The 19,150-nt window shown below is 47.5% G+C and overlaps 3 protein-coding genes across 3 annotated transcripts; all 3 read left to right on the top strand.

Moving 5' to 3' along the window:
• The first annotated feature begins 171 nt into the window (after positions 1 to 171).
• LOC115553826 (meiotic recombination protein REC8 homolog) lies at positions 172 to 6,456 on the top strand. The gene is made up of 17 exons (XM_030370359.1): positions 172 to 227; positions 596 to 664; positions 747 to 889; positions 1,013 to 1,088; positions 1,195 to 1,315; positions 1,574 to 1,634; positions 1,724 to 1,791; positions 1,923 to 2,001; positions 2,136 to 2,214; positions 2,767 to 2,944; positions 3,205 to 3,394; positions 4,273 to 4,442; positions 4,846 to 5,113; positions 5,333 to 5,414; positions 5,660 to 5,728; positions 5,940 to 6,040; positions 6,316 to 6,456. The coding sequence occupies exons 1-17, from the start codon at positions 172 to 174 to the stop codon at positions 6,414 to 6,416; spliced, it is 1,911 nt and encodes a 636-aa protein (XP_030226219.1). The 3' UTR covers positions 6,417 to 6,456.
• An 823-nt stretch (positions 6,457 to 7,279) lies between these two features.
• On the top strand, positions 7,280 to 14,001 carry clk2b (CDC-like kinase 2b). The gene is made up of 11 exons (XM_030370536.1): positions 7,280 to 7,837; positions 8,703 to 8,796; positions 8,878 to 8,944; positions 9,070 to 9,186; positions 9,336 to 9,502; positions 10,099 to 10,193; positions 10,430 to 10,559; positions 10,752 to 10,834; positions 10,975 to 11,054; positions 12,037 to 12,127; positions 12,381 to 14,001. The coding sequence occupies exons 1-11, from the start codon at positions 7,772 to 7,774 to the stop codon at positions 12,642 to 12,644; spliced, it is 1,254 nt and encodes a 417-aa protein (XP_030226396.1). The 5' UTR covers positions 7,280 to 7,771; the 3' UTR covers positions 12,645 to 14,001.
• A 2,458-nt stretch (positions 14,002 to 16,459) lies between these two features.
• Positions 16,460 to 18,914, top strand: LOC115553984 (complexin-3-like). The gene is made up of 4 exons (XM_030370563.1): positions 16,460 to 16,675; positions 17,185 to 17,710; positions 17,897 to 17,984; positions 18,247 to 18,914. The coding sequence occupies exons 2-4, from the start codon at positions 17,346 to 17,348 to the stop codon at positions 18,469 to 18,471; spliced, it is 678 nt and encodes a 225-aa protein (XP_030226423.1). The 5' UTR covers positions 16,460 to 16,675; positions 17,185 to 17,345; the 3' UTR covers positions 18,472 to 18,914.
• Positions 18,915 to 19,150: the final 236 nt, after the last annotated feature.

Raw genomic sequence — 19,150 nt, 5'->3', positions numbered from 1 at the left:
TTTGTGGTCGATTCTTTGCGTCTTTAACTGCAAGCTTTCTCGGCATAACCTTTACACTCGATCACGACCGATTACCTCATAGCTGAGATCCATGTTAAGGTTATCCCATTAATATTTACCCAATCCAATAGTTTATATTCACTTCAAGTACCTTAAATTAGTGAAAGAAGCATGTTTTACTATCCTACTGCCTTGCAGCGCCACACAGGCTGCTTCACTACCATCTGGTGAGCGGATCCTTTATCCTTATATTCTTTATTGAACCAACTCTTTACATGTCGCGGGATAACAATTGTGCATTCATTTATCATCATTGCTGTTTAAAATCTTTAGTTCGTCGTTTTTGTCGGGTTAAATCACTGTGGCCAGAAAGTAATTTAGTTAGACGCCTGACCGGCAATACTCGTGGAGACATAACAATGAGAGAACCTACGCTGTCGGCTCCTTTGAAGTGTTCCTCAGCGCTGCAGCCAGGGTTGCCAGATTGGGCGGTAAATCTGGCCCAATCTGGCAAAACTGATCAGAACCATGGACAACGGTTCAGGAACACTCTGAATTACGTTTGATCATATACGATCGACTGCATCCTCTGCAGGCTTGCTGCTACAAAGGGGATTAAATTGTCGCGACGGGAGTTTTTAAAAGTCAACGTAAAAAGAACATGGTAAGATATACTTTTTATACTTTTTTTCTTTTACAACTACCACCCGTACCGTAAAGTTTCATCAAGCCATTTGCTCCCACAGCGAAGACATCATGGACTACGTGCTGGTCCGGATGCCGCCCCCTCAGTCGGGTCTGCCCCGCCCCCGCTTCTCCCTCTACCTGTCCTCCCAGCTCCAGTACGGCGTGGTGGTCGTCTATCACCACCAGTGTGGCCTCCTACTGGGTAGGGCGAACCACAGAGACCGTTGGCTATAATGTGTATAATATATGATATGAATATGATATTGATGTAACGTTATAGACCGTGTTGCCTGAAGCATTGTTTTGTGCGTATCCGTGCTTTTAGTTGAAATACAAACTACTCTGGAGAGATTGAACAAACAGAAGGCATCGAAATCGATCAACTTGAATGACAAAGATAGGTAGCCTACTTATACCACGCACACAAATTTAATCCATAATGTGTGCAACCCAAAAGCGCTCGAAATGTTTGTTCTTCGTCTGACAAATGATGACTGTCCCTCCCAGATCCTCTCTTCTCCTCCCTGATGCTCTGCTCCTCCTGCATGAGACAGAGGGGGCCAAGGACCCCCTCTTTGGTGTGATGATCTCTGGAGAGGCCGTGCCCAGCCCCCGCACATTGACACAGGTAGCAGGCACACCTGGTCTAGTGGTGGGGGTTTGCTCCAAGCCAGAATGTTCTGGGTCCAAACCCAATGTCCACCTGTAGGACATTAGGGATATATCTATAGCTACCCTTAGCAACAGAACTAACACTATAAACATTATGACAACTTAATTTGTACTGTTGATATGATGCCTTTCAGATGACTTTCCACGTTTACTATCAGCCATAAAAGAAAGATTATCTTTCCCTCTGCTTGTCATGTGACCGGTCCCTCCCCAGATGAGTGATAGGTTTGCGCTTTCTCAGCCATCCAGCAGTCCTAGCACCCGCACACCGAGCAGTAAGGTCCTTCTCACACACACTTCACACTGGGGGTCCTTGGGGCCCACGGCTTACTTTGACCTCTTGTGTTACTCCATTACTTTACAGACCGGACTGCCACTCCAGAATCCATCACTCTGAGAGAGAGACAGCCCGTCACTATACCATCCGCAGAGGTACACACACACACACACACGCACACACACACGCACACGCGCCCGTCCATAGCTTGGTCTTGCTTGTTGGTGTTTCCCTAACCTCGATGCCCCCCGGGCCCCTTGCCTGTCTGTGTGTGGTCTCCTGGTAGTTTGAGGGGCTGGAGCTTCCCGATCATGATCCAGGGATGATCGAGTTCCTCCTGGCCCAGGACGAATACTTCCCCGAGGGTGAGTGATGGCTGGACAGATGCTTCTTCCATCCTCATCGCACTACAATACAACACGAGAGTTCCAAGCCTAAAGACTTAAGTGAGTTAAGTTAAGTTAAACCCTTTCCTTTGCTCTTCTGTATACATGAGAAGGCAGAGAGATAGAGTTGGAGAGAGCAGAAGAGGTCGCAGAGAGAGACGGAAGCAGAGAGACCACAGGCTTCACTGCACCGTAGGTCTTTTCAATTTGAGGTTCATGAAATGAAAATGTCACAAGGAAAGGAAAATGTGGTGAAGTGTAGTGGCTGCGGCATGCAACTCCCAGTCCAAGTTACTGGGACGGCTCCTGGATGTCAACGGCCTGCTTCTTGTAGTTTTTACTGGTTTTCAGTGTCCGTTTTAATCCAAATTTGTAATTGGGATATTCGCTAGGGCGAGATTCTTAGTCCTCAGAAAAAGTATTTCTGATAAAAATGACCTAACTAACATAACATAAAAAAATGTATACATATTTATTGTAAGGACAGATGGACAACCATCCACAAAAGACTAATTGACAAACACAATACAGTTTCTATCAGTTTTTATTGTCTAATTTCTATTGCGATGATAATGTTTTTTCACACCTGCTTTTCCTGTATTTTACTAGTTTTTATTAACCCTTTTTGTGTGTTACATGCTTAGACCCCTTTTTATTGTGCACATCTATTTTCATTAATCAAAAATCCCATTCGGTCAAGGTGACTAGACTTTGAGTAGCAGTGCATCTCTCATGCTGCTCCAGGTTACAGCCCACCATGATTGCTAGTGAAGACGCCACACTACTGCCACAGGAGGACTTTAGCCCAGGACCCTGGCCCCCCACAGGGGAAGTGACGCCGGTGGCTTCCGCTCGGATACCCTCTCTTCCTGGGGCCGAAGAGCTGGAAACACTTATAAGAATACGACGTCCCACGTTGGAGGTACGCGTTGGAGTCTTTCATATAAACGATGGACCAATATTCTTATCATCATCTTTATCTTATGTTTGTCTGCTCTCCTTTCCTCTCTTCTCCTCCTCTCCTCTGGTTCTCTTCTCTCATCTCCTGTACATTCATTTCCTCTCCTCTCCTCTCCTTTCCTCTCCTCTGGTCCATTACCGCCTTCTCTCCTCTCCTCTGGTCCTCTCCTCTCCTCTCCTCTCACCACTTCCATCTTCTCTCCTCTCCTCTGGTCCATAAAGGTCCCGAGGAAGAGGAGGGCTCGGAGGAGGGGGCAGCTCCTCTTCTTCGACCCGGAAACCCAGCTGAGCCAGGAGGAGCTGCAGCGGTGCATCGAAGACCCCATGACGGAGACGGAAATCATCCCACTGGCCCCGGACCCCACTCACAGGAGGCTGTCTGCGGCCTACCTGCTGACAGAGCCCTGCAACGGTAGGTCCCCCCCTCCCCCCCAATGGTGTGCCCCCAACCGGCCATGATGAGAGTAGAATCAAGTAGGAAGATGGGTCTGTACCGTTTGACTCACAAACAGAAAAGTCGGAGAGTGACCTATTCGTTGAGAAAAGAAACGCACTCGACGGCTTTTATTAGTTTTAATAACGACATTCAGGCATGTGTGGCCCCAGTGACTAGGATGGATGAATGGTTGGATCTAATAACTTCATTTTGTCTAGAATATGTAATTATATATGTATGTATAAATTTATATTGATAAAGTATATCCAGTAAATTATGTCATTTGAACACATAGTAAAAAATGGTATCATTAAATAACAACAGGTATACTGTGCGCTGTTGCTGCCTGCAATAGCACTGGTGCTGTTTATTTGATAGACAGGTTGCAGGTCTTTTCCTTGTGAAGCGGTGCTGTATATCCTCCTGTCAGCACTAAGTGGTTTATGAGTGTCTTACAGGAAGAGCTCAGCATAAGAGAGGCAGCAGCCTTCTCCATAATGTTGTTATAAAGCCACATTCAGGGCTGGCCCAATTCAAGTTCTGATACAGACATTGCTGTATGAGAGTATTACTCTGCAACAATTTTTTTCTTTTTGCATTTGACACTGTGGACTTAATATATCTAGAGTATATTGAGTATACCATATTCTGACAACATTTATAAAAGGGTGTTTTCTCAGTTGGTAGTAGACACAACATGGACGATGTGTCTTTCTGCCACTCTGAAAGGACTCTCTGCCCATCACTAACATAATCATTATTCAGGCCTTTCACTTCAACCCTGAGACCAGACCTTTACTTCCCTCACAACCCGATGAACCTAACCTTTCACCTGGCCTTTTCTCATCCCGCAGTCTTGCCGGAGGCGATACTGCGGCTATGGCGACAGGCTGCGACCCTCACCCCGTTGGGCCCGGACCTGCAGGCGGGCCCGAGGGGGGCAGGGTCCACCGACTCGGAGATAGGCCAAGAGGCCCAGAGAGAGCAGGACACGCAGGACATACAGGAGATGCAGTCCATGGAGGTGGGCTGTGTATGGGGTTTCTGGTGGTGGAGATGAGGAATGTGGTGGTGGTGCCGATGAAGCAGAATGTGGTGGTGGTGGAGATGAGGAATGTGGTGGTGGTGGTGGAGATGAAGCAGAATGTGGTGGTGGTGGTGGAGATGAAGCAGACTGTGGTGGTGGTGGAGATGAGGAATGTGGTGGTGGTGGTGGAGATGAAGCAGAATGTGGTGGTGGTGGTGGAGATGAAGCAGAATGTGGTGGTGGTGGTGCAGATTAGGCAGAATGTGGTGGTGGTGGTGGTGGTGGTGGTGGTGTTGTTGGAGATGAGGCAGAATGTGGTGGTGGTGGTGGTGGTGGTGGGGTTGGAGATGAGGCAGACTGTGGTGGTGGTGGTGGTGAGGGTGATGGTGTTGGGGATGAGGCAGAATGTGGTGGTGGTGGTGGTGGTGGTGTTGATGGTGTTGGGGATGAGGCAGACTGTGGTGGTGGTGGTGGTGGTGTTGATGGTGTTGGGGATGAGGCAGAATGTGGTCGTGGTAGTGGTGTTGGGTCATTTGTCGAAGGCTTGTTCCCTACAAAGTTTGATGTTAACCACGTGTCCGATCTGTTTATTTGTGTGCCTGTCTGTCTCACTATCAAGAAATTGAGAGCAACGGCACACTCCCCCACGTCATTATCTGATATGTCCGGTAAGAATATAAAGACATTGGATTAACACACAACACGCGATGGCTGCCTAGTAACAACCAATGTACATAACAAATACACTTATATGCGTATATAGACTGATGAGGTGTTTGTGTGTGTGTGTGTGTGTGTGTGTGTGTGTGTGTGTGTGTGTGTGTGTGTGTGTGTGTGTGTGTGTGTGTGTGTGTGTGTGTGTGTGTGTGTGTGTGTGTGTCCTCCAGGCCAGTCCATACACCCTCTAGAGACCTCAGACAAGGCACTGAGCAGAGAGGCATCACCCCATGTAACACCTGAGATGAAAGGGTGAGTGACAGAGAGGAGAGTTATATGTTTTCACACACACACACACACACACACACACACACACACACACACACACACACACACACACACACACACACACACACACACACACACACACACACACACACACTCCATATAATATGGTCTCTAAAATGCCTAATGCTTTAGAGTGTGTGTGTGTGTGTGTGTGTGTGTGTGTGTGTGTGTGTGTGTGTGTGTGTGTGTGTGTGTGTGTGTGTGTGCAGACTGGCGGGCATCCCAGAGGAAGTCGACATGGAGGTTGGTGATCCGAGCTTCTCTGTGGATCTCCCAGGGTAAAGAACCTTCCTTCAATGCTGCTCATAACTCCCGGTGAAGCTTACTGGAGCTTGTTATACAGTATATATACATATTTATAAAAACACATTATCAGCTCCAGCATCCTCTGTTTCCTTCAACTGGACTGGTTGAAACGATTATATAAATCGTGCCAAAATGTAAGACGACCATCAGTAAGTTGACCGTGGTTTGTGCCCGTCCATGTAGACTATTGGACGATGATGAAGAGTCGTCGCTGCTCTTCCACACGCTGATCCCTCCCCTGGCCGACCGCAAGGCCGTGAGCTACTTCTTCTGGAGCCTGCTGGGTAAGAGGGCAATAGAGGGCACTGCTCAGCCAATCACCTCCCACCTCCCACCTTCAGCACTCAATCAATCTGCACCTCTTCCAGCCGTTCAGGGGTTGATTGGTTGGTATGTGCAATCTATATATATATATATACACATGTATGTATATATATATATATTTGTATACGTATATATGAATGTACTGAACTGAGGGTACAAGCCACACAGTAACATTGTTTCATGTTAATCAAAACATATTTTTTGTGTGTGTGTGTGTGCCTCTTTATGTCTGCAGAGAATGTAGCAGCCAAGAAACTGAGTGTGGAACAAGATGAGCCCTACAGCGGCATCACAATATCACGTGGACCCAACTATGAGGCGCCATTTTACTTTTAGAAAACTGACCATCCAGACACAAACACTGCATAGCACGTACACCGGTTAGATAGTGGACTGTGTGGTACGCCATAGATTGTGTTTAATTGTTGTATTGCAGAAGTTTAGGATCGATCTCTGATCCATTTTATACCTATTTTAATCATAAGCAATACACAAAGTAAAAAGTTTAAAAAATATATATATATATACAATATAATTTTAATGGGAAGCACGTTTTCACTTGTTCTATGAAATATTTGTTTATTTGTAAATGAATGTATTTGTTATTTAATTTTAGCATTCTAAAATATATATTTAATAACGGTTTTACTCTTATGACATTTGTAATTTTAAAAGGATATTTGTTACATTTGATTGTTATTTAATCATACAATTTTAATATATATTTAAAATGTTTCTAATGAATGCTTGCTGTTATTTAAAATGATTTAAAATTTAAAATTGAAAGTGAATTTATAAATGAGTTATTGATGTTATTTTAAAGCATATTTATGTTCAATTTCTTCTTGTCCTGACAAACGGTTCCAGTGAAGCTGTATGAATGCAGGCTCTTTAATAAACATCTTTGGTTCCTGTACGATGAGTTGCGATTAATATTTCCAGCATCAAAAACACATGAAAGGCAGCGCAGGTGTGTGAAAACACAATGTTAACATTCAAGGGGGTGCTACGGGTGAAGAGGGTGAAACAGGATCCATGTACACCCCAGCACCCTTCACCCCTCCCCACCCTGCAGCGTGTCCCTCCACCCTGCTCCTTCGTACTGCTCTCAAGACTCTCTCAGGGGGTTGTAGGTTATTCTTGGTTTCTGTCTCAGTGCTCGGCCTGTCCCTCTACCTCCCTCCCTCTCCTGTCCCTCTCTCTCTCTGCCCCCTCTCACTGTGGATCTTTGCTGTCCTCTCAGTTTTGCTTGTGTGTCTGTGTGTGTGTCTGTCGTTTTATCCTCTGCACTTTCTGTACCGCTTGCGATGCTTACCTGCTTTACGGCCTGACTGGGAAGAACACTTTTCTTTTTTTTTTGCCTCTCAAGCCTAATTTTGCCCACTGTTTTTTTTGTATCCATTGCTACATATTTCTGATGACCTCACCTCAAGATATTTTCCACTGGGACCCAAGAGTCCTTTTAGTCCACTCGTTATAGTTTTCTTCTTAGGGGGCTTCTCGCTTTGTTCGAGCCTCTCCTTCTGTCTCTTCCTGTACTGTCAGCCGCTGCCACAGCCTCACCTGCCTTCCCTCCCTTTCTCCCTGCCTGTCTCCCTCACTTGTCTCCTCTCTTCCTCCTCTCTCCATTATCATTGTTGAGTTATCTCTCGCTCTCACTGGCTGCCTACCTCATTGTCTGACTCTGCGTTATGGGGAAGACAGAAATGCTTTCTCTTTACAAGGGCTTCCTGGACTGCATCTGCCTCTGCCTGTCTGTGAGTATTTCCATCTTCTCAGAAGTTTGTGTGTATGCGTGTTTTTTGTGGTTGTACTACTCTTGTCCTCCTCTGTGAAATGTGACCAATCTTATCTTAGACCCGTCCTGGATTGAGTTCCTGCTGACTTCATGCTATGCTTAGTACTATTACCTCACTGATTTAATAAACATATTTGGTTTCCAACTTTCGGCAAAGTGTCTGGAAACTAAATCAGGCGATAAACCAACGTGCATGGGTCTCCGCTTACATGCTTGTAAAGCTGGCGTTGTTTGCATGTATGTGCTGCCTAGACGTGTGTTTGTGTGTTAGGTGTCTCTATCTCCAAACGCAGAGCTTTATATGTAAACATGCGTGTGTGTAGTGCAACACGTGCACTGTGCTGTTGAGATCTGCCGTATCATTTGGCCACAGTCCCGCTCTGCAGTAAGTGCAGCCTCAGCCCTCCTCAGGCCTTCTGATATTAATAACAGTCTCAGAATGCAGATGGAATCAGATCCTCCAGCAGCAGTCACTTGACATTTCTTATTAACCCCCTGTACAAGAAGCCCCCGTACCACCACTTAACCCCATTTAGTGACTATACACTCATAAACTCAAAATAAACTCATAAACAGGGTTAATGAAGGCCATGTTTGTTTCTGCAATTGTGTGTGTGTGTGTGTGTGTGTGCACGTGTGCGTGCGGGTGGAACTGCACATGTTTGTGCACGTGTCCAGTGTTTGGTTGTATGGTTAGCAGGAGGTCAGCCCCAATGGCTGACCTTTGCCCATCGCACTAGACCCTGGGTTCAGGGGTCATTGGGTAGCAGGCATTATCCGCTCTGTGTTATGATGTTCTCCCTGTCTCCTCCACCCGGTCTCAGCGGAGAAGCAGTGAGGAGAAACAGGCCAAGAAGGGGAAGGACACAGAGAACGGACACCTCATTTACAAGCCTGGAGACGTCCTCCAAGACAGATGTGAGTCTCCTAAAGCCTTGCTTCTGATGCATTGCTGTAGCCCTGGGTTTAACCTCACCAGCACCTCTCCCACCTCAACAGATGAGATCGTCAACACCTTAGGAGAGGGAACGTTTGGGAAGGTGGTGCAATGTGTGGACAACGGCCGGTAATGTCCCCCTCCTCTGTTCATACAGATACAATTAAAATGCATATTAATGCAATGAATACAATATCAAGTGATTAAAATGTATCCCCCATACTCTTTCATTCTTTTATTTACTGAGCACATAGAGGTGGGACACACACCGCACTGAAGATCATCAAGAACCTGCAAAAGTACAGAGAGGCGGCCAAGCTGGAGATCACGGTACTAGAGACCATCAGCCAGAAGGACCCACACAACAGGCAGTGAGTGGAGGCTCGGTCCGGACGGTGGAGCCAACACACCGGAGGGCTCATGTGTGGTGGATGGCTTCTGTACCTTCATGTCCCCATAAAGTCCTCTACATCTTTAGTCATTCACACAGACACACACACACACACCTTCTTGTCCTCAGACTTTGTGTCCAGATGCTGGACTGGTTCCACTATGGCGGCCACGTTTGCATCTCCTTCGAGCTGCTGGCGCTCAGCACCTTTGACTTCCTGAAGAAGAACAACTTCCTGCCGTACCCCGTCCACCAGATCCGGCAGATGGCCCATCAAATCTGCAGCGCTGTCAAATGTGTGTGAGCAAAACCTCACCTCACCTGGTTGCTTACACCCTGAGAACCAATGTCAGCACTGAGAACCTACTGGCTGCAGTTCAGCCAGCTCTAGTGTTACCAAGGGCTTTCACACCTCGGCTTTGGTGAAGGCCTGCTCATTTTCAGATTTGAGCCTGCGTGTTTGTTACTTTGAATTGCATTGGAGAAAATCTGACCTAGAAAGTGTGTTATATATATAAATAGTGTTAAGTGTCCTTGGGCCTGGGTATTCAACCAGCTGTTCAGTCAAACGCTACTCAACTGTGTGGTGCCCAGGTCCAAAGGCTTGTTTACTGTGTGAGTGTGGCGCATGCAGAGTTTCATAAACAGACACAAACAAATTACCAAAAGCTCAGTGTCATTGAGTCATTTGAGATGATGTCTGATTTGATATATAATGCCAGATTTTACACTGCGGCTCAGTCCGTGTATTTATTCGCCGAACAACATTAAAATTTGTTACTTTGTCATTTGTGTGGCACTCGTACCATCGGAGGGCGATGGCCGACCCACCTAACGCTTCTCTTTTTTTCCCCTCTGCCCCCCTGCTCCCTTCACTCTCTATACCCTGCAGTTCTACATGACAATCAGCTGACTCACACAGACTTGAAGCCAGAAAACATCCTCTTTGTTAACTCCGACTACAACGTCATATACAACGCTGTCAAGGTGAGAGAGAGAGAGAGAGAGAGAGAGAGAGAGAGAGAGAGAGAGAGAGAGAGAGAGAGAGAGAGAGAGAGAGAGAGAGAGAGAGAGAGAGAGAGAGAGAGAGAGAGAGAGAGAGAGAGAGAGAGAGAGAGAGAGAGAGAGAGAGGGGGTTTAGATGTTGTCATGTAGCTCGGCACTAATCGGATGTTAGCGTGTTGTGGATGTTAGTATGTTGTCACATGGTTCCCACCGTGCAGAAGTGTGACGAGCGGAGGATCAAGGACACGGCCGTGCGCCTGGTGGACTTCGGCAGCGCCACCTTCGACCACGAGCACCACTCCGTAGTCATCTCCACGCGGCACTACCGCGCCCCCGAGGTCATCCTTGGTGAGAGATGTTGACGGGGTCGGGCGAAATGTCAGCCCTCAGCCCCCTTATTTTTTAAAGCTTTGGTTACCGCCCGTCCTACCCCCTTCCTCCCCTCCCTCTGTCCACTCCTACTGTCCCTCCCCTCCCACCTCCTCTTGGTCTCTCTCACACCCCCTTATCCCCCCCCCCCCCCCCCCCCCCCCCCCCCAGAGCTGGGCTGGGGTCACCCCTGTGACGTCTGGAGCATCGGCTGCATCCTGCTGGAGTACTACGTGGGCGCCACGCTGTTCCAGGTGAACCCCGGGTTTGAGTCCGTCGTCTGGCTGGTGACATGCGTTGTGTTGGGGTTGTGTCTAGCGCGTCCTTACTGGGATTCCCTCCTCACTGCGGCCTCACTGACCCTTTCCAACCGCATGGACGGTTTGTTTTTAAGACTCACGACAACAAAGAGCACCTGGCCATGATGCAGCGACTACAGGGACCCCTCCCCCAAAGGATGGTCCGCTTGAGCAGGTGACGCGCACGCATGCACACACACACACACACACACACACACACACACACACACACACACAGACATGCATGTAAACACAGACACAGACACACAGACACGCACCATGCCCACCCACCCAAGAGCTAAAATGTTTGAGTTTCACTTTCGTCAGACTGCTGTTTGTCTACCAGTCTTTCTACCAGTGTATCTACCAGTGCGTCTACCAGTTTATCTACCAGTGTATCTACCGGTGCTTCTACCAGAGCATCTACCAGTGTATCTAGAAGTAGTGCATCTACCAGTGCCTCTACCAGTGAATCTACCACTGCCTCTACCAGTGCATCTACCAGTGTATCTACCAGTGCATCTACCAGTGCATCTACCAGTGTATCTACCAGTGCTTCTACCAGTGCATCTACCAGTGCATTTATCTTTGCATCTACCAGTGCATTTATCAGTGCATCTACCAGTGCATTTATCAGTGCATCTTCCAGTGCATCTACCAGATGTCACACAAGCCAGCAAGAGCCAACCTATTTCTTTCATTTTATGGAGAGTAGTTTAGTCTCAAGCTTGTCCAATGTCCAGCCTTAAGAACAAGGCCCATCTGAAGTACAGTTTTCAGCAAGCTATTTTCTAGTTATTTAGTCATATAAACTAAACAATTCATTTCAAAGTGTTGCACCATTGTGCAATGTTTAATATATTTGGTATAGGCAGATTACATTGTGAATAATGTATCCATACAAAACACACAAACCCAGTTATAATTCACATTAGTGCTATCAGGTCTGATGGCCCTTGAAGGCTCCTCTTTTAGAGGAGAGAACTGCAGGCTTCATCTCGGGGCTGTTATATCTGGTGCAAATGGGGGATGCCTCTTTTGTCCTATATGTCATTTACGCACGGTTGGAGTGGATCCCACACACACTTCAAACACACCAAAAGAAAATACTAAACCCTAAATCTATACTCCATTAATGCCTCGTTATTTCTTCCCAGAAAGCAGAAGTATTTCTGCCATGGACGTCTGGATTGGAACGAGCACTCCAGGGCCGGGCTTTATGTCCAGACCAGATGCAAACCCCTGAGGGTGAGGCCAGGGGGAGGCTTTGTGGGCCGTCCTGCTCTGTGTGTGTAGGGCAGGGTGAGGAGGAGGGGGCTTGGCTCTGGGGACAAGGTTGGAAGACAGGTGAGTTAGTGGCGGGTGCGGTCAATGCACTGATCAAGGGTCTTCCAACCACAGCCTCAGCACCAAACCCCCCACCTCATCTCCACACTATTATGAAACATTGGCAGACATATTTGACGCTGTCTCACAGCCCCTCCTCTGACCTGTCCTCCAGAGCTACCTGAAGGCCAAGGCCATGGACCACTACCAGCTGCTGGACCTGCTGGAGAAGATGCTGCAGTACGAGCCCTCTGACCGCCTCTCCCTCTCCTCCGCTCTGTCTCACCCCTTCTTCCTCCCCCCCGTCCCTCAGCACAGATACAGCCAGCTTTGGGGCGGAGCGGTGGTGGCCCCATCTCCCCTCCCCAACACACGCCCCCTGGAGGCCCAGGGGGCGGAGCCCTGCATCCCCTGGGAAGCCTTATATTTATATCAATGATCAGGTCGTCATTGAGTATCGCGTCTCCTTCTGAGAATCCCTTGGTTCACTTCTCTACTTTAGCTGCTTTCAATTCAAAACTATTACTGTGAAACAGATCGTCTGGTCACAGGGCTTGAGGTTTTGTTTTGGATATTGTTTTGGAAATGGTAACCTGCTCTATAAATGAAAAAGACTTTGCTTCTTCCCACATCTTTGATTGACAGTATCTCCAGCCAATCAGAGAGGCCTAGTGGTGTAGGATAGTCAGGTATTCTTGCCTTTTACCTGTGTAGGGATTTCCACATATCAGTGTTATAAGCATCTGTTACCCGTTACATAAATGCTAAAGAGATAAAGTAAAGAATGGAAGGCGATTATTCAACAAAGCCTTCTCAACCTTTTGTATTATTGCACCGTTTTCCTGTGTATATTTTTTATTTAATTATTCCTTAGCTGTTTTATAAAATGACCTATTGTGATGTTTTTACGTATATGACGATCCCTGCGACCATTGATTGGTCTGGGGTCTCTATACACGCTGTGGTGGTGCTCCACAGCCTGTCTCTTGGCAGGGCTCTGGTTGAATGCAGCTAAGAGGGAGCACAGCCAAAAATCTCCACCACTATATCTCTCTACTCTGCCTGGGCAGAGGTGAAGACTTGTTATTAGTGTGTGAATGCCCAAAGCATGCGCGCGTGCGTGGGTGTGTGCGTGTGTGCGTGTGTGCGTGCTTGTGTCTGTGTGTGTGTGAATCTAAAATTAACCCCACACTAAAACCAAAATGTGCAGGTGTTAATGAGTAAGGATGAGGATAGAGTAAAGGGAAGGTAGGGGAGTGTATCTGGTTTTATAGAGTTGAAGGGCGGTGTTACAAATACCAACCCCGAAACATGCATTTGGTTGCCATATTATTATTCTATAGAGCTCTTTGTTGTTCAGTTGTTGGGTTTTACTTTCACTTTCAGCAACCGGTTATGTATTTGAGCAGAATGAATGGTAATTGAGGTACATATAATTGAGACCATGTAAGGGATGAATCACGACCGAGAGTCCTGTTATTGGAGATAATTGATGTGTTTTTGAGTGTTGAGTGTTCACCACCGCACAATAACTCTCTTCTCCAACGACAGACATTCTGGAGTGCCTTATTCCACTTGAACCTCAGTTACCAACAATGTAAGGCATTACTCACTTTCATCTCTAACGTTATTGGTTTCTATTGACTTTGGTAGTGGTAAATGTTGGATTTGTAGCGCATTGATTTTCTACGGTAAAAAGGCAGAGATGTCCCATTATTAAAAAAGAATGCACACGTTTCAAGCGTAATTGACCAATCAGAAAATAAAATACATAAAAAAATACTGTGGTATGAAAACATTAATTATTTAATTACACTGTTTCCATTTCCATGTATGTGTTTGTGCACACACACACACATACGTTTCAGTGTTCTGTTTGTTAGTACGTTTATAATATGGTCACACGTGGACCCCTTGTGTGGGGTCATATGTCAGCCTACTTGTGAGCGAAATCATGGTGATTAACTTAACAATAGATGGCCCTGTGTGTGTGTGTGTGTGTGTGTGTGTGTGTGTGTGTGTGTGTGTGTGTGTGTGTGTGTGTGTGTGTGTGTGTGTGTGTGTGTGTGTGTGTGTGTGTGTGTGCGTGTGTGTGTGTGTGTGTGTGCGTGTGTTTGGGGGGTTGTTTGGGTATGGGATCAATGTCCATGTTTCACGTGCTGAACAGTGCCTGCCTTAATTGGATCAGTGGTGGTGTGAGTGACCACTTGCTCTCTCAAACACACACACACACACACACACACACACACACACACAAACCATTGCTGCTTATCTTGTATCAAGTCTTTTTAATTTATATAACACTGTTGTGATTTAGATTGAGGAATACAACTGCAGATTATTTTAGATTAAAAAAAAACTGAATTTATTATATTCCCTTCCACTTTTTTCATCTTTTTGACTTATCAACCCAGCAGTATCAGTTCACCACCGCGTCTGAATCCTCCGCTGGGGAGCTCTGCTGCTGTGGTCGCGTAGTAAACTGAACCCAGCGCTGTCGCGGGAGGGAGTTATTTGGCGTGAAGACAGGGAAGGGTGATCTTGTTAAGCCATTAATGTGTCCTCACCTGACACAAACCAAGGCTGTGAGCTGTGGAGGGGCCCGCTGGGGACACAGTCTCAATTGTTGCATTGTGCGAGTGTGTGCCCTCGTGCGTGCATGTGTGTAGGTGTTTATGAACACACAGAACGGGGCATGGCAGTGGACCGAGCGGGGGGTGGAGATGTCCGGAGAACTGAATCAATGTAACCACAACCTGCCGTGGGAGGAGATGCATGTTTTTGTGGCGGGGATGAAGGAGAGTGACCATGACATTCTCTCTAGTGCAGCTCATGATGCTCCAGGTGTTCCTGTCTAACACACACACTGCTCAGCGACCACACACGGCCCGTGCTATGATGGGAATTAATAACATGGGGCTTGCCTCTGGGAGCCGTGTCATGGCTTGTGGTTAGCAGCAGAGCAGTCCTGTTACCTGTCCTGCAGAGAACAGGCCTTATTCATAACAGCGGGATTACGTCTTCTGTTCAACCACCGGCCTTAGTGTTTAGAGCCAAGATGGCCGCTATGTCAACAAGGCCCATAGGCAGACGAGACAACTATTTCTCACTTTATCCTCTTCCTTTCCTAGACCTGGTCTGCACCTCTTTTTCCCCTCCTCTCATCATCCCTGTCTTTCAATTGATTTATTTCTGGAACGAGCGGAAAACATAAACTGACTCATCAGAGAAGGTGAATGAGGGCCATAAAAATGACCACCCCCATTCCCACACACCCTAAATAGACTTTAACGACTGACTTTATGTCAGGTCTCATCGCTGCTAGTCAACACTGAGGCCTCTTGCTGTTGCACTTTTACTGGGTTCCTGGGTGAAGCTTAAAATATCAAACGGCCCATCTATTCATCCTGATTATTTAATCGTGTGCTTCCAAATTTAGTTGTCTACTCTTTGTTCCCCCTCCTGGCCACAGTGTCTCTTCTGTTATTGGTTTTCAGCTCTGTGTTTGATCTGGCCGACCACAAGCGTCTGTCTGGCTGCACATCCTGCTGTCTGCAGGGCTCAGGGGAACGAACTCTCAGGAACTCAGAGGAACGCACAGGAACTCATCAGGAACTCATCAGGAACTCAACAGGAACACACAGGAACTCATCAGGAACTCAACAGGAACACACAGGAACTCATCAGGAACACACAGGAACTCATCAGTAACTCAACAGGAACACACAGGAACTCATCAGGAACACACAGGAACTCATCAGGAACTCAACAGGAACACACAGGAACTCATCAGGAACTCAACAGGAACACACAGGAACACAGGAACTCAACAGGAACACACAGGAACTCACAGGAACACAGGAACTCAACAGGAACACACAGGAACTCACAGGAACACAGGAACTCAACAGGAAAACACAGGAACTCATTAGGAACTCATCAGGAACTCATCAGAAACTAGTCAGGAACACACAGGAACTGACAGGCTGTTTGGAACATGTATACGATGAATATATAGGCTATGTATCATATATATTATATATACTATATATATATTTATATGTATAGTCCCAGTTGTACACCAACCCTTCAGCTTTAACGGCCAGGTGAGACAAAACCATGACACACAACCGTACCACACAACATGGTGTCATCCTTCCCTTGCCCATGTGACCCAGCGGGGGCGTGCTCTCCCTCTGCTAACAGGATTGAAACTCATTAGCCTGGAGGAGCTAATCTGTATTGGGTGGGGGTGTGGGGGGGGGGGGGGGTAGAAGAGGTGAAGGCAGACGGAAACCTAAATCCATAAGACTAGAAGATCGTCCGTTGGCCTGAGCAGCAACGGCAGAACAGCACTGGGAAGGCACCTGGTCAACAGCTCAGAGGTTTCCTGGATCTGGACTGGGACGTTTGCAGCCGCCATCTGCCTGAATCCTGTAGGATCTGCCTTGGGCCTACACACCGGACCGGGTAAGACCAGGCTCCACTACATGGGTTTGTGTTTATGTGTGAACGTTCAAACTCTAGTGGCTTGAGTTATCTGGATAAGTGTCTGGATGTCACCTTCACCTACACAACACCCACACCCTCTCCCCATCCCACCTCTCTCTCTCTCCCCCCCACTCCCCCACATTCTCCCCCCACTTCACCCTCTGCTTTTTCTTTTTTTCCTCCATTTTTAATTTCCCATTCCCTCTTTTACTTTGTTCCCTCCTTTCCATCTGTCTTCCCTCCTTATCTCGTCCTGCCAGTGGCTCTGCTCCTGCCTTTTCTTTGTGCTGATAAATCAAGACCACAGAACGACACAAACCCCTTTATCTGGTGGGCGCGGCGACCTCCGCACCCAGCCAGACGGTGTTCCCCGCCCCGTCTGCGTGTTGCGGTGCGTGTGTGCAGGCCTTGTCTGACTGCATCGTTCCCCTGCCCTTGGCCCTGTCTCCACCTCTTAATCAACGCTGCCCAATGCCTCTGTCCCCCAGGCTCAGCCCACGATGACAACATGAGGGCAGCAGATTAGTGCTTTCTGCTGATCCAGCTCCTCCAAACCCAACAGGACGGTGGACGTCTGTCACACACACACACACACAAACACACGCACGCACGCACGCACGCACACACACGCGAACGCCGCGCACGCATCATGGACTCTGTAGTGAGGAAGACCCTGAGGGGGCCCGTCAGGAAGCTGACCAGCTGTGTGTCGGGAGAGAGGGAGAAGGAGGTGATGTTCGACCAGAGGCAGAGGAGAGCCAGAGGAGGAGCAAGAGGAGCAGGAGGAGGAGCAAGAGGAGCAGGAGGAGGAGCAAGAGGAGCAAGAGGAGCAGGAGGAGCAGGAGGAGGAGCAGGAGGAGCAGGAGGAGGAGGGAGAGAGGGAGCAGGAGGAGGAGGAGGAGGAGTGAGATCAGCACGTAGACGTCCGTGCAGAGGCACGCCTCCTCAGGCAGCCCCCTGCCCCAGGGAGTCCGCGGCCCCCCGCTCCCACCAGCCTGGCCTGGACCCGGAGAGGCAAGTTCAAACGGGTCCAGACCCAACCAATCAAACCCCACCGCCACCGTGCTATACTGAAAATAAATACTTGTTTCCGTCATAAATCACAACACATTGTTTGACCTCCGTGCTGTAGGTGATGCTGTACGTACAGTACGTCTGATGTCTTTGTGCGCTCGCTGTGTGTTTCTTGTTCATCCACAGGAAGCCGCGAGAAGGTCTGAATGCTAAGAAGAACGCCGAGAGGGCGGCCCTGAGGGCTCACTACAGGAGGAAGTACCAGCTCACCAGGGTGAGGGAATGGCTCTTTCTCATTTGAAGTGATCCAAGTCATTATTGTTTTTTAATGGTGACCCAGCTTTGATTCCCGACCCGTGAATCGATGCTATACTTCATTCCCTCTCACGTTCAACCCTCTTGTCTTCGCTGTCCTGAAATATAGTCCCAAGGAAAACACAGAGAGGAAAATCATGAACCCACTCTCCAAACACAATACGAACTCTCATGTGTGTGTGTGTTCTTGCAGTTCATCTCGTTTTTCTTATTCCCAATAGAGCGCCAAGGACACGGACCATTTGAGGCCGTTTGGGGGGAAAATAGCTCTCCCCCGCGAGCTGGCGAAAATAGTTAATTCCGACAGTAAGAGCAAGGACGATGGATTCAACTTATTGAAGGCGTTCCAAGGCCTCAGCTTCAGCACGGGGCCGGTCCAAGGGGCCAGACGCAGCCACACTCCCACCCCTCAAACAGCCAATGGGGCCACGTGCCAAGTCATGTGATCGGGAGGTGGTCTATGACTGTGCTGGTTGTGATGGGACCATTACAACTCCACACGGGACAGACCATGAGGTCATACACATGACCAGCTCACCAACGGCTGGATGCTTTACATGAATCTACACATTTGACAAATTCATGTTTGATATGCTTTTTGAATACATTTTATTCATATTTCTTGCTAACTTTTAATATGTATTAAATGCGCGGTATTATATTTGATCATAACGTATTGTATATGTTGATTTGTAATGGTTTTTAAGATTTGTTTTATGCATTGTCACATAATCACTATTACATGTACACATTTTATTTATGTTTGTATTCATTTAAGTTTTTGTACTTTCATCAATCCTAAGCACCTTGTGAGGTTGACTGAAGATTATAACTTCTGCATGATCTTTTTAAGAAGGGCCATTTTGGAATAAACTGCTTTTGCTTTGCATTTTGGTGTTCATTTATCTTTGTGCTGTAACGGTTAGAGGAAGGATGTGTGTTTGAGCATCCAGGCGTGCTTGTGTTTGTATGTGTGTCCGTGCGCATGTTTGTGTGTGTTTTTGAGCGTGCCAGCGTGTGTGTGTCTGTCTGTCTGTCTGTCTGTGTGTGTGTGTGTGTGTGTGTGTGTGTGTGTGTGTGTGTGTGTGTGTGTGTGTGTGTGTGTGTGTGTGTGTGTGTGTGTGT

The sequence above is a fragment of the Gadus morhua genome, chromosome 11, assembly GCF_902167405.1.
Source record: "Gadus morhua chromosome 11, gadMor3.0, whole genome shotgun sequence".
Classification (NCBI taxonomy): Eukaryota; Metazoa; Chordata; class Actinopteri; order Gadiformes; family Gadidae; genus Gadus; species Gadus morhua.
Note: the sequence above shows the minus strand (reverse complement) of the source record. Positions and strands in the feature narration are given on the sequence as shown.